At 34.9% G+C, this 15524-nt stretch overlaps 1 protein-coding gene across 6 annotated transcripts in view; it reads right to left on the bottom strand.

The window, feature by feature from the left end:
* Positions 1-722: 722 nt before the first annotated feature.
* LMO3 (LIM domain only 3) overlaps positions 723-15524 on the bottom strand; it is a 65988-nt gene continuing 51186 nt past the window's right edge. For 5 of the 6 annotated variants that reach the window (XM_005206982.3, XM_059886521.1, XM_010805454.4 and 2 more), the window contains 2 exons: positions 14274-14399; positions 723-3618 (listed from right to left, as the gene is read on the bottom strand). In XM_005206982.3, coding sequence (XP_005207039.1) covers positions 3513-3618; positions 14274-14399 — 232 coding nt within the window. In that variant the 3' untranslated portion in view covers positions 723-3512. The remainder of the gene's footprint in view (positions 3619-14273; positions 14400-15524) is intronic. The other variant, NM_001046337.2, reaches the window with a different exon arrangement.

Here is a 15524-nt window from a genome sequence, read left to right as displayed (position 1 = left end):
TAGGAAGTATCTGTAATGGCATTTTTAAAGAAAAAGTAATAATCAAAGGGCTTTTGCTAAAACTGTATTCAGCGTTAATGGTCTATTACAATAAACATGCAGATTGTTTTCCTAACATAGTTAAGTTAACACTAAATATGTTTGGCCTGTATCATTTTATGAAATTGTTTAAGTGGCTAGTCAGAGAGTGGTTTGCCTCAAGTGACAGTTAAAAGGAAACCACTTGTGAATGGTGTGTTTGACTACAGATGTAATTTTCAGCACCTTGGTTCAGAGAAGGTAAAACATTTCTTCCTTGAAGAGGTAGGATTTAGTTGAGTTCTGTGTTTTAATTCATTATGCAGGAGCGAGAAAATCTGAAATTTAGTCTGACAAGAGCAACATGGTTGCTTTCAGAAAGATCACTTAAAATTTGTATAAACGTACAAATTTATACCCACCAATTGCTACCTTCATTTTGACAGTTTTATTTTCCGCACAGAAGTAAATAGCAATAAACTACCTGGATTGGAGATCCTGCATATGACATTTGGAGAAAGCATTTGGGGTACTTTTTTCTGCTTCTGATCTATTAATACCTTTTGAAAGTAAATGTCCTTATACATTTTTATTCCTTTTGCATACTATGCTTTCTAGATGTCATCTTAGACTTTTGCCAATTAAGTGCAATCAAATAGTGTGATGCCCCTTTTATTAAAAAAAAAAATCCAAATATAAAAAAGTGAATGAAAGAAGCCAGCAGATATTTATTAAGCAAGATGGAAGTGAAATTACAAACACAGGTCAGCTTTTCAACTCAGCCAGCACTCTGGTGGGTGGAGGAGCTTGGTCCTTCATCACAGTCAGCCTACACGAGATGCAGGTAGGCAGCTTCCGCTGCTTGAGGAAACCAAACTCCATCGGAGGTGTCTTACTGGAGCCTTCAGACAATAAGCTAAATGACGTCAGGGTTACACAACACAAAGAGGAAAGTTGACAACAGTTCAGGGACTCTGAGGAGTCAAGACAATAAGCTTAGTACTTCAGGTCAAAAATGCTACTATTTTCAGGCAATTAGCTGTCAGATGGCCTATTTCTATCTTGTTCCACCATCTTATGGAGATTAAAGATAATCTAAAGAGATTAAGGCCTTAATCTTTAATCCAGGTGAGTCATTTTGTTTATAGAAAAAGCATAAGAATGAATTCCCAAAGGATTAAGCAAAAGAAAAGGCAGTAAAAACCTTGTTTGGTCTTTGGGTGGCAGGAATAAAGGAACAGCGTCAAGAAGCTGAGAGAAGTTTGTTCCCAATTTACAAGTATTTTGACATATTGATAAACATATGCAAAATCATTTAAATATAAAAAAGATCATTTGCAAAAAGATACTGACAATTCGAATTTTACATTCACATGAATTTCAAACAACTCTTAATGGGGACTAGGAGGGCTGCTTTAGTAAAACCACTTGTCACATATTTCCCCCACCTTCCTCCCATTTGTTCAGTTTTGTTTTTTTGGTTTTGGCTATGCAAGTCTTTCCATGAAACAAATGTAAGTTTCTAAGGCTAAAATAATAATTTTGTGGACCGCATACTGCTATTCTTGAAATATCTCTGGGGTATATCTCAAATTTGGAAGACACATGACTTGAACACTCTTAACCATGAATCCTTTGTAAAAATACATACCGTTCACTTTTCACATAACCATCTTCCTAAAAATGAGAGGCAATATCCAGATCCACACGCATGTTCGTAGTAAAGCTTTGTTTTAAAACAACTCAAATCCACACCAGAGTTATTTTCAGTTTAATATTTTGGCCCCAAATCAAGAATTCAGGTATCACATTTAATTTTCATCTGCAGTGCATATTCGGCAGGACAAAGCAGGGATGCAACTAACACTGGGAAATATTGTTTCCTATACAAGTGATCAATATATATATAAAAAAAGAGAAAGCCCACAGAACTAAAATTTGCTCTAGTAAAATATGCTTCATTGTGCCTGTTGTGGAATTAGGTCTGTTGAATAGTTTGAATACAGGGAGCAGAAGCAAAGAAGCAAAGTGTGAACAACCCAGAAGAAGGGAACACAGTCTCATCTTTATTTCCTTAATTGTAATTTAAATAATCAGTCTCCATAATTTTTCTTTCTAGAAAGCGTTCTTCTTTATCAGCTATCATGTAGGTAAGGGAATAATTTTTCACCTTTCAAAAATGGAATGACAGATTTCAGCCTAAGTGTGATCAATTCTGAATGGTAATTACTTAGAGAAAGCAATGAAGAGTAAGACACATCAAACTTTGAAAGTGTTCACTTTGGAACATTAAAATAAGTGGCAGGTAAATACAGAAAAATATATAATCACCAGTTCTCAGCTTTTTATCAATCCCTTTGTTTCTCTTCTTCTAGAAGATTCTGTGAGCACTATGTTGCTCTGATCAAAAGTGACTTCAATCCTCAAATATCATCATAGCTTCAGTGTGCATTATCATGATTTCAGTAGATTCACACTCAAAACCTTTTAGTGCCAGAAATGTTTCAAGCCATAATGTTATTATACCCTTAGCTCTTATGGAGAGGTCTGGGCAAAATTTGCACAAGAAATTTATCATTTTAAGATTATCTCATAATTGCAGTAACACTTTTTAAAAGTAACCCTTTGGAAAATTTTTAAATGATACCCAAAGGCACTAGTTCACATAGGGGTGAATGGCGCTGAAGGAAACAAAACAAAGCCATTGACTAGGTAAAGAGCACAAAAAAGGATATTAAAAGGAAAACTGTTAAGCTTTAAAGTTATTCTAAAAATGGCACTTTTCACGTTGGTAAAAAATGAAAGTGCTTTAAGATGAAATTCTTATGCATTATTTTAAAGCTGATCTTTAACCCCCTGAAAATAGGGGGTTATAAATGAGAACACTGATAAAGACTCTAAATCATAGCGGCAATAATAGTGGATGTTGCTAAAATGCTTTGTGTGTCTTTCTTTTTCTGTATTTTTAATGATGATAGACGTGTTTAATCTATACGTATCATTAGTGAGATTTGATCTTCAGTTCTTTACTAGAAAGTTACAGCTCATTTAAAATAGCTGGTAGATACAGAAAGCATAAATATACAGTAAGTTTAAACACTGATTGTACTAAATGCAACAATACAAAGAAGCAAACAGAACACAAATGGTAACACAATAAAACTGTATTACATTTGTGCTTCAAATATTACAATACATTATATACAATAGTCCAAAATAAACATCTCATGCCAAGTGACACAAAAAAACGAATAGCAAGCAAAAAAATCCAGCAATATGTACATTACTTTTTTCTTTAATAATAAACATTCAACTCTGAACTGGGGCAATTTCACTACATACAGATGCAGTCCGCCTTTTATTCCATAACCATCCTGCTTTCCTATATCTACGCTATTCAGTTGGTTCCCGTGTCAATTCGTATATACACGTGGAGCAAAAAAAAGATAAAAGAATGTAGTGCTTTGTATTCTTAATGGGGTGATGTTGATAGATCAGCGAACCTGGGGTGCATAACCTTCTTTCATTAAACCTTCCTCGTAGTCCGTCTGGCAAAGGATCATGTTATTCTTTAGGAAAAATTTATCTCCAACACAAAATCTGAAAATATTTATAAAAATAAAATGGTTAAGATGACTTCATTCAGATCTCTAATTTTGAAGATTTCTTTTCCTAATCATCATTTCATATGGTAATTCCCTGAGTCTGAAAGTTTGGCTTAGAAAGTTGCCTTTATTGTCAAAATTAAACCATCCAGGTCATTTAATAAAACACTGCACACAAAATTTAAGATCCTACTTTTATACATAAAAATCATAAGAACATTGAGGAAAACACCTTGAGCAGCAAAGGTCATATTTTTTTCATATATTGGAAAGAAAAAAAAGAACTAACGTGTATTTACACTCATTTACAGGAGACCTGGGTTTGATCCCTGGATCAGGAAGATACCCTGGAGAAGAGAATGGCTACCCACTCCAGTATTCTTACCTGGAGAATCCCACAGACAGAGGAGCCTGGTGGGCTACAGCATACGGGGTCGCAAAGAGTCGGACATGACTAGGCAACTAACACACACATAAAAGAAAGAATGATAATATTTCATGGCAGTGATTATGGAAGCTTTCATCACTGCCCATTTATCCACCTTATTAAAAAAAAGTAAAAACATTAAAATGAATCAAATGATTAGGGAATAGCCAATTTTAGAGCTTCTCATTTAAAGCTTCCTTTTATTTCCTGTTATTAAAATGTGATTAAATTCTGGTAATTTGGAAGTGATTGTTCTGAACTGAAAGCTGTTTTAGCATCAGACTTAGATGCTGGGCCATGGTGCTTTGTTTGTGGCAAGTTCACTAACTATGAAATAGTAAGTGGACTTCTTAGAGCACTTCCAATTAGACCTAAAGGAGTAACCTGATGAACTTAATACTGATGTGATAAATAAACTAGTCTCTAGTAGTTAATTATAAATTTTATTCTATAAAGCATTGTTTAATGTGCAAGATCATAATGTTTTTAATAAGTGCTCTTTTTGTATAATTTCCCAGTGGTGACACTTTGGACACAATTAAGGTCAGAAATAAATGCCCGTGCTGTTTCCGGTACATTTAACAATAAAGTAACTCTAAGGCGATCTGTATATATTTTTAATTGTAACAATTTAACCTTCAAACAGCAGTGTCTGGTAGAGTTGACCCAGTAAAACTACTTGTAATTGTACAAGTTGACCTCACTGACCTTTGATAGTGGTCTCTCTTTATCAGATAGTCAATTTCAAATGATGTTCAGGCAGAAATCTTAGTGGATAGATTAAATTGTGTCGTGAAAGCCACACTTTAATGTTTTGTGAAGTTGAAGGTTTAAATGAGGAGCAGTTGGGCCGATTTACATTTGCAAAGATTGGAATGCTAGACAAACAGTGAACCTATTTATTTTCCAACTGGGTAGCTTTGGAAATTTATCCTTATTCTAGCTAAGTAGATAGAGGGGAAAATAGTGTAATAAAAAAAGTAGATTGAAAAGAATTAGCTTTCCTCTTAAAGGAAGATTGGTCTGTTTATTTGTGGAATTTACTTTTTTTTCCCCAGGATTACTGCCTGCTGATGATGCTGATTGAAAGTACAGACTATGCCCTGATCTTGAAATCCTGCAGTTGTTTGTGGTCAAGGCTATTGGATACAATGGACATTCAAGTCTGGACTTCAAGTATATCTTCTTTTTATTAGTTGCAAACTATAAACATGAAATATTGTGCTTAAAAAGTGGTGTTTGGATAAACCAGTTTTTGTAGATTATCCTGATCATTAGGCTATGTTGAATAAAAGGAAATATTTCTTTTGTTGGGCAGGCCTAAATAGCCAAATTAGATACTTTTCTTTTATGTGAGATTATATAAAATAACATGCAGAATACATTTAATTACTGTTCAAATTTTTCACTTTATATTAATGATGAAATTAATTTGAATTAACTAATTAATAAACTATCACATCAAAAATAATTTTAATAAAATATTCTTGTGTTCCAGCTGATGTTATTGAATCTTATCTTTTCCTAAAAACCAACTAAACTAGAAATACTTTTTCAACTCTGTACTGTCTAAAATTATGCTTTAATTTTTAAAATAAGTCTCCAAATTCTATTGCTGTCAAATAAAAATGTCATTTTTAAAATATTTTATTTTGCCATGTTGTGTCATGCCATTCTTACCTTCAGGGGCCTTGAAATGTAGGTAATTTTATTTGTAGATTAATAAAGTCAGAGTAATTATATCAACAAAAGCACTGAACCGAGAGCCTGGGGATTTGGTACTGAGTGCTGTGGTTCTCACCTACCCAATGCAAGATATAGGATGTATTTCATACTTTCTCTGAGTCATTTCTCTGTGGGTAAGGTGAAACAGTTACATCAATGAATGGTTCTGTTCAGTTCAGCTGCTCAGTCGTGTCCAGCTCTTTGCGACCCTGTGGACAGCAGCATGCCAGGCCTCCCTGTCCATCACCAGCTCAGTAGAAATGGTACAATAAGAAGTATATTAAAGGCAGAGAGACATTTGCAATGGATTGAGTTCAAATCCCAGTCTTCTACTCACGATTTTAAAAATGAAACTTCAGGATTTTTGTTTTCAACATCAGTAACTTTTGTAAGTTGATAGTAAAGAGTAGAGAAATACAGTATGCAAAGCCTTCTCTCAATGTTTGGAATGTAGGTAATTAAAATAGACACCTCTTGTAAAGTACTTACCATGTACTAAGGCTGGACATGTATATAGATATAGTCATTGCATTTATTCCTTAAATCCAACTGATAAAATATTAACATTGTCCTTTTCAGAAGAAAAACCTAATGCCTTCTCCAGAATTTTTAAAACCTGCTCAATGTTCCATAGCTAGAACGTGTATGGTAGAGGAATGAAAAGCACCCTGATCTCTTTAGATTCAAGATTCAAGTTTTTATTATTCACAATAGCCAAGATATGGAAACACTTCAATGTCCATCAACAGAGGAATGGATAAAGAAGATATGGTACGTGTACACACACACACACACTCTCTCTCTCTCTCTCTCTGGAATGCTACTCAGCCATAAAGAAGAATGACATAATGCCATTTGCATCAACATGGAGTGACCTAGAGATTATCATACTAAGTGACTTAAGTCAGGCAAAGAAAGACAAATATCATATGATATCACTTACACGTGGAATCTCAACTATGACACAATAAACATCTACAAAACAGAAACAGAATAATAAAGTATGGACTTGTGGTTGCCAATCTTTAAATAATCTTTAAAAAAGAGTGCCTATCACTCAGTGAGATATAAATGGAATTCATCTAAAACATTCCTTCCTGAAATATGTTGTTACTAATATGTTGTCAACTGGATAAAGTACATTTTATGTGTGTATCAATTTATACTTAAAGGTCAAAATGAAACAGAACACAGGTGAGGAATGTCACACACATAAAACTTAAAACAGCCTTGAAAGCTTTGGTTAAGAGCTGATTATGATTGCTTTGCAACAAGAGCTAATATCCTCCTTTAAAATGTTCTATACACAAACATGACAAAATTAGAGAAACAGCAACACAGCAGCTATCAGACATCTAACAAAATGATCTACAACTGTGATTTTGTAAGAAAGGCTAATTTCCAGTGTTCTATAACCAGATCCTAATGCGATTTAGCATTTGCAGAAAAACATTATAAAAATAGTGATGGCCAGAGGATGTTGAATGTATGTATATTAACAGGTCAGGCTAAAATTCTTGAAAATAAACATATTCTTTTTTATAATCTAACCCTAACTGCTTGTGATACAGTCAGTTCAATTAATTCCAGCATCATTAAAAAATATGTTAAGGAATAAAAAAATGTCCAATCAGTTTATTAAACCGTCTAATCTTAATGTTTAAGAATTAATCATAGAATTAATTACCTGGTATTTTGGAGTAACTATAGTTAAATTCATATGGTCTTAGATACTAGAAAAGTACAGACAATAAGTATAATTAAGAAATTATCCCTATAAAATGTGGGGCTTAGAGTGGTTTTGAACAGGTTATCAAATGCCTCTGCAAGGAAGCCTTCATTTGTGACATCCTTTCTGAGAATGAAAATGTTAACCTAGTCATCTTACTTCCCTAAGATGAGTGACTGTCAATTATAATTAATTTCCATTTCCACAGCACTTTGGAAAGAAAGGGAATCTAGTCCATATCTACAATGTTTCTACTGTCCTATTTAGCATACCCCTGCTACTAAAAGTGGAGATTTTGATACTGTACTTCAGTAAGAAGTGGAAGTTATACACTCATTGTACACTTGTGAACAAATTTACTGTCTTTTCCCAATGACAGCATAGTTGTCATCACACAGAAACAATCTTCTCTGTACCAAACTACACTACCCGTATCCCAAATCCTGCTATAAATTATTTAATATCTACCTCACTTAACTCCACTCTATCTACTCACATTTATATCCACTTACCCCTAGACAGGAGCTTCCCTTGTAGCTCAGATGGTAAAGAATCCGCCTGCAATGTGGGAGACCTGGGTTCAATTCCTGGCTTTGGAAGATCCCTTGGAAAAGGGAAAGACTACCCACTCCAGTATTCTGGCCTGGAGAATTTCATGGACTGTATAGTCCATGGGGTCGCAAAGAGTCGGACATGACTGAGCGACTTTCACCCATGGACAGAGGAGCCTGGCAGGCTGCAGTCCATGGGGTCGCAAGAGTCAGATGCAACTTAGTGACTAAACCACCAGTACAGTCAGCAAAGAAAATACCCACCTTGAAACAGACCAGGGTCCTCATACTGGATCTGAGTCCAGAGACTAAAAACCAGACTTTCTTGGTTCAAATTTTGAATCTACCTTTTTCTATCTGTGCAATCTTGGGCAAGTTATTTAAATGCTCTATAATTTCATTTCCTCATCTGTTAAATGAGGCTAATCATAGTGACTACTTCTGGGTTATTTTGAGTACTAAATGAGCTGCTGCTGCTGCTGCTATGTCAATTCAGTCGTGTCCCACTCTTAGCGACCCCATGGACTGCAGCCCACCAGGCTCCTCCGCCCTTGGGATTTTCCAGGCAAGAGTACTGGAATGCGGTGCCATTGCCTTCTCCGACTAAATGAGCTAGCACATGTAAAACAAAACAATGTCTGATCAGCACTGTATGAGAATTTGCTATCATTATTATTTGCTACTGACAGTCTTCTCCTCTTTGCTTAGCTGTTCCCTACTCAGGGATATTTCTCCTTTTTTTCTACCTACTTACTAGAAATTCTTTTTTTGGGGGGAAATATGGGAATAGGTGAGTAAGAGGTACAAACTATTAGGTATAAAATAAGCTACTAGGATATACTTTACAACATGAGGAACATAGACAATATTTTATAATAATTTTAAATGGAGTATGACCTTTAAAATTGTGGATCACGATATTGGAGCTTCCTCGGCGACTCCATAATAAAGAACCCGTGTGCCAATGCAGGAGACACAATTCAATCCCTGGGTCGGGAGGATCCCCTGGAGAAGGGCATGACAACCCATTCTAGTATTCTTGCTTGGAATACACCGTGGACAGATAAGCCTGGCAGGCTACAGGCCATGGAGTCACAAAAAGAATCAGACACAATTGAAGCAACTGATCACACACTATATTGTACACCTGTAACTTACATACTATTACACAGAAACTATATGACTTAGCACGCACATACTTCAATAAATGAATAAAGACTTTTTAGTTTCCGTTCCTTCGGTAAGTATTCCCTGACCCCATCAACTCATTCTGATCTTTTCCAAAGCACTTACTTTTTGGTGTATCATTTACTGTGGCATTTCAAATTCTCTCATGAATGTGTAACAGATTTCCCACTCAGAGTGGTAGTGCTGAGGTAAATGACCATGAGTTAAATTTTGTTTGAACCCTTTGAAATACCACCATAAACTATACTACCACTTGAAGTGGGTGTTCCATAAACGTTGGTAAAGACAGACTTACTCTAGAACTGAATACTTCAAATAACAGAGCTCTTTTTGATGAATAATTTAAATTTGGATTCATGTTGACTTTAGTTCACTGACTTCTTACCTTCACAATTTCCTCTCTCTGTTCCCTACTTCTCCACATCCTCAACAAACTACTCCACAACTACCCATCTCTGAGCCTCTGTTCATTTCCAGAACACATTCCATGGGTTTCACACCTCCATGTCTTGCCTCTGCTCCATCTATCTGCAAAACCCTTTCCTCACTGCACCAAGGCTGTGTCACCTCCCCAGACACACTTCCTACACCTTAAGCAGTCGTAGAGAATCCTTTAAAATCCAGCACATCAACCCTTTGATGCTTTCATAAGAAGGACATAAGGGACAGACCTCTCTTCCCTCAGTATAGATCTGCTTTGTATATTTAGTAAACAGATATTTACACTCTTCTCTTCTGTGATTCTTTGATCTCCAGTCTGTTCTATAGTTCTGAACACCTCTAAGACAGAAACTAGAATTTATTCACCTCTGTTTCCACAGAGCCTAGCACAGTGCTTTCTTTTTTTTTTCAAATGTCACACAGTTATATATATTTGAGGCCATTTCATTACAAACGAGCACTTTTTTCTCATCTCTTATAAAACCATCACTTAGCTTTCTAGAATGTTCCAGGGGTGGGGGGGGGGTTACTCATCTTTAAGAAATTAACCAGAATTTCCCAATTCTGAATAAGATTACAGTTATCATACAAGGTGCTCAAAATAATCTTCTTCTGGTCCTTTCAAAATAGATATATTTTGAGATATTTTAAAATTCAGATTCACACATTTTTAGCCATGAAGTGAAGAAGTGTTGGTCACTCAGTTGTGTCCGACTCATTGCAACCCCATGGACTGTAGCCCTCCAGGCTCCTCTGTCCATGGGATTCTCCAGGCAAGAATGTTGGAGTGGGTAGCCATTCCTTTTCCAGGGGATCTTCCCAACCCAGGAATTGAATATGGGTCACCTGTATTGCAGGTGGATTCTTTACCATCTGAGCCCCAGGGGAAAAAGAGCTAAAAAGCCCATTTTTAGCCATACCCTTTTACTTGAAGGACAGAGAAGACCACCAATCCTGAAAGTTCACTGTTACTACTACCTTATTCAAAAATGTCATTTATTTATTTATATTTGGCCATGCAGCATGTGCTATTTTAGCTCCCCAACCACAGATGGAACCCACACCCTCTGCAGGGGAAGTGCAGAGTTGTAACCACTTGACCACCAGGGAAGTCCTTTTACTATCTTTTTTAGACATTCAGCAATGCTTTATATCTTACTGATACTTTGATTTAAAAGTTAAGATGAAATGGCTTGCTAAATGATTGTTCTTATTGTTGTTCCATCTCTGAGTTGTGTCCGACTCTTCTGTGACCCCATAGACTGTAGCCCACCAGGCTCCTCTGTCCATGGGATTCTCCAGGCAAGAATATTGGAGTGGGCTGCTAATTCCTTCTCGAGGGGATCTTCCCAACCCAGGGATCGAACCCATGTCTCCTGCATTGGCCAGCGGATTCTTTACCACTGAGCCAGCAGGGACTCCCACTGCTAAATAATACTCATAAGCATTTATAATATCACAATTTCAGCATCCAGAAAGTCTGCTTAAGGGAAAGTGCCTATAAATTACCCATTGGTTTTGTGTGTCCCTTGAAAAGGTGTAGTACTGGGACAATGATTCGGCTACTATGAGTACAGGCTCCTGTGGTGAATGGCTTTACTGGGGAGATTTCCCCAAGCAAACATCAATGTAAAAGGAGAGTCTCCTGTACTGAAAACCTTCTGGATTCAGAGTAACACAATTTGTCTGCTTTGCTTGACTGATGAAGATTAGCTGACTTCTTGCATTAAAGGAGTTTGTCTTGTAGGGATGGAAGTGACAAGACAATAACTAAGTGCTAATTGTGCATAGCCAGCACTAAAGATATGCAGTCCCATTATGGCATGTAATAAATGAAGCGCACACAGAAATATATTAGGTACTTTAATAATGATACTAGAACAGTATTTTGCAGCAATAAGAAGGTGAACAGTTTTAGAGTCAAAATTTAGGAGTATTTGTCTTACTTGACTGAGTTCCACTGAGAAGACAAACTTAATTGTGAATGCAACTTTTTATTTCAATGGTGAAATAAAATTGATATACGATTTGTAAATAGCATTAACAACCTACAATTACTTTGCATCATAATAGAATTTAGGCTGGGCTTAGCATTTGAATGATGTTTTAATTTTCTGTGTAGAACATGGATAAAATAGGTAAGTCTGCCTTAATAGAAAAATGGATGAAAGGAATAAACAGGCAGTTTCTTAATAGAAAAAATATCAAAGGGCCACTAGTAATCAAATAAATGCTAATTAAAAATGATAATAAGATGTCATCTTTCACCCTCAAGGTGACAAGGATATCTTTAAAAATAATAATTCCCAGTGTTAGAACTTCTATAAAGGAATGCATTATTTTTTCATTTCTGGAGTAAGGATAATTGGTATAATTTTTCTGGAGAGCATTTTGGCACTATATAACATAAACCTTAAACTGTTATATGCTTTGTCTGATTAACCATGTGCTTGCGAATTTAGCTTGACACAGATTTGAGTATTTGTTTATAAAGTCCATATTAAATTGATGATACTGATAATACAAAAACCAGAAGATAAAACCTACACATCTGATGATAAAAGACTGATTTAACAATATATGAGGCTCTATCCATAAAGCTGAACACAAGAAAGTTAAACTATCATAAAATAATTTTTAAAGGCAGGTAAAAAGGCTCACTATATTAATGAAAAAGTACAAGTATCAAATATTAGGATTCTTCCTTGCTACTTTCCTTTAAGATGTTTAAGTGTGGGTATAATATAAAGCATATGTTATGTATCACTTGTCATATGTACATAGAAAAATGTATGACAGGCTACATACCAAACATTGAAATAATTTCTTTCAGAGTAGTGAGACACGGGACAATGTTATTTTACATCTTTATTTTCTAAATTTTCCATTATTAATCTATAACATTCTATAAGTAGAAAAGCAGTAAATATTAGAGCTATAGAAAGATACCTCTATTGTTAGTAAATGTTTAGTGGATCAATTTGATAAGTAAACAAAAAAATTCTAAATTTAGTATTAATACACCTTTAAGATATACATATGCAAGGTAATGAATCTGTAAGGATGTGCGGGTATTTGTATTTTTGTATTCCTATCTTTATAATAAAAATATGTACATATGCCAATTTATTTTTGGCTAAATGTCACTATAGACTGAATCAACCTACTATGATTCCAAACATCTACTGGGAAGAATCAAGATGCTGCAGGGTAACTTCTTGAATTATTTCCTGGGTCAATTATACATCGTGAAGTATATCGGGCAACATTCTGAACATCTACATTTAGCAAGAGATATCTTGTGTAAAAACCAAGTTAGTGAAATATTATATGGTTAAAAATAAATCATAGATATCAAGGTAAAAACTAATTTTTGAGAACCTATTATATTACTCGTATTTGTAAGTTTTTTTCATTTAATTTTTAAAATCTGCAGGATAGGCGTTATTGTCTGCATTTTAAGGATGCACAAACCAAACTCAGAGAAATTAAGAAACAAACTCAAGCCTGCACAGCCAGTACATGGTGGGGTTGAAATCTGAATCCAGTTATTACTGTAAACACTTGTTCTTTCCACTATTCTACAGCACCTCATAAGAAGATACTGCATTGAAACAAGGCCAATTACAGTAACTGAGAACTGGACAAAACTAACTGAATATTACATTCAGGTTTTTTTCACCCACGTGCTGAATTTATTTTCATTAAACTCCATCAAGCACAGTAATTTTTGAAATGTATTTTGATGATGTATCTTTTAATATTCTAGTATCCTCTGCATTTATCACATAAAACAGGTATCATAGTATATAGCTCCGACTAGAAATAAAAGTTATACTTTTCACTTTAGAAAAAATGGAATGAAATCATAACACTTTGAGATGAAAGAGTTCTCTGAAATGGACAAATCTAACTCTATTTTGTTATAAAGGAAAAAACTGGGGTCCAGAGGACTAAAATGGTTGGTTTATGCTCATATACCTTGCTAGTGAGAGTCCAGACTGGAATTTAGGTTTCTAGATCCCCTCTGTAACATTCTTTCCATCCTTCAATGCTGCTTCTCTGATACTGATAACTATATCAACCTAGTTCCCAAAGAGCTTTGAAGCAACTTTAAAAGTACATATACAACAAGTTTAAAATTCAAGATAAGAAATCAAGAGATAGAGCAACTGTATACAAGGAAAATAAGATGAATACACACTGCTTGCCACAAATTTCTGTATGTTTTCCTTTGAAAATTTGTTTGCTCAAGTAGTAAAGATATTTTAAATTTACTTTTTAAAAGAAAAACAAGAGAAAAGAATGAATAAGAAGAGAAAGTTTTCTATAAAGTTTTCATACACTTAAGTTTTCATCTCCTATCATATCCTGTTCTATGATGCAGTTCTTTGAGGGACAGAAGGATAATGAAACCTTTCTCCTTCTCAGTGATGTGTTTCTGGCCTTGAATGAGTTGTTGCAGAAAACAAAAATGCTGAGATAAGTTGCTTTAAGTAAAGGGTACTAAAATAATTCCCACCATTAAACACATAGCCAGCAAAGGGAGATTTACCATTTTTTTAGAAGCCAGAATGAACTGTGCTTACCTCTGATTACAAAGCTGACATGCAAAGCAGTCGAGGTGGTAAACATTGTCCTTAGCGCGCATCACCATCTCAAAGGCAGGGATGAGCTTACTACAAGCAGCACAGTTTCCTGTTACTCCGAAGAGCCTAGAACAATAAACATTTTTTTTTTCAGACTCTTCCAGGGAAATCTGATTTGGTGACCAGAAAAGATGCTAATAATACCTTGTAAAACTATCAATACACAAGTCCTACATGTATACATAAATATTCTTCAGTGATACATACTCAGTTGACCTTTCTTGATGAAAATCATATCTTGTTTGAGAAGAAAAGGAAAAGACAAATACATTAGGAAGCTTACAGAACTGCACCGAACAGAAGTTAACAGGGGTGAATTCACAGCAAAAACCTTCTACTTGTTAGAATATAAAATATAAAAGCAATATAACTTTGATCTCAATGCCTCCTATTAAATATTTTCGTTGGAAAAGAAACCCATTTGAATGACTCACTATTTTCTGATACCTAGTTACTAAAAGCTTTGCCATTATTATTAAGGAACGTTTACGAACAAGCCCTTAAATAGTCAAAAAACATTAGCGTTGCATGCACCCTGTGGCCCTATACCATGGTTATAGCTATGATTATGTTATTCAGGTAGCATATTAAAGTAAATGAGGCTGTAAACTATAAATAGCTAGACCAGGACTTGAAATATACTGTAAGAGCTACTGGAATTGTCTGGGAAAAAAGATATTTATTAAAAAAAACCCACAAACCTATTTGCTGTATTCCTGACAATAGTTATTGTAATGACCTAAAAAAACAGTACAAAATAAAATGTCTCTATAGTTTAATAATGGCAGGAAATAAAATATTTTATCCATTCGCACTGGCAATATTTAAACCAAATTTCTTTAAAGTTGTTAATGGTGGTGAAGTTATTATGAATAATATTCCATGCATACAAGTTAATGCACTTTTTAACTAGGAAGCAAACTAGATGAAAAACACCACGTCTGCCAGTTTTCTTTTTTCTCCAGCATCAGGCTGACAGGAGAAAAATATAATGGCTCTCATGGGAAAGACCAAATTAAAAGCAGTTCTAAACTAATGAATTCAAAGGTGCTACGGAGAAAACTCGTTTTAGTTATAAAAGTGTACTTTAAAATATCTTAGCCTTTCATTTTACTGAATTTAAGGATTATGTACAAATGTGCTGAAGTTTCTCTTCTTATTACTTTCTATATACTCCAAAGATAGGTCTTT

The sequence above is a fragment of the Bos taurus genome, chromosome 5 (genome assembly GCF_002263795.3).
Source record: "Bos taurus isolate L1 Dominette 01449 registration number 42190680 breed Hereford chromosome 5, ARS-UCD2.0, whole genome shotgun sequence".
In the NCBI taxonomy this organism is placed as follows: domain Eukaryota; kingdom Metazoa; phylum Chordata; class Mammalia; order Artiodactyla; family Bovidae; genus Bos; species Bos taurus.
Note: the sequence above shows the minus strand (reverse complement) of the source record. Positions and strands in the feature narration are given on the sequence as shown.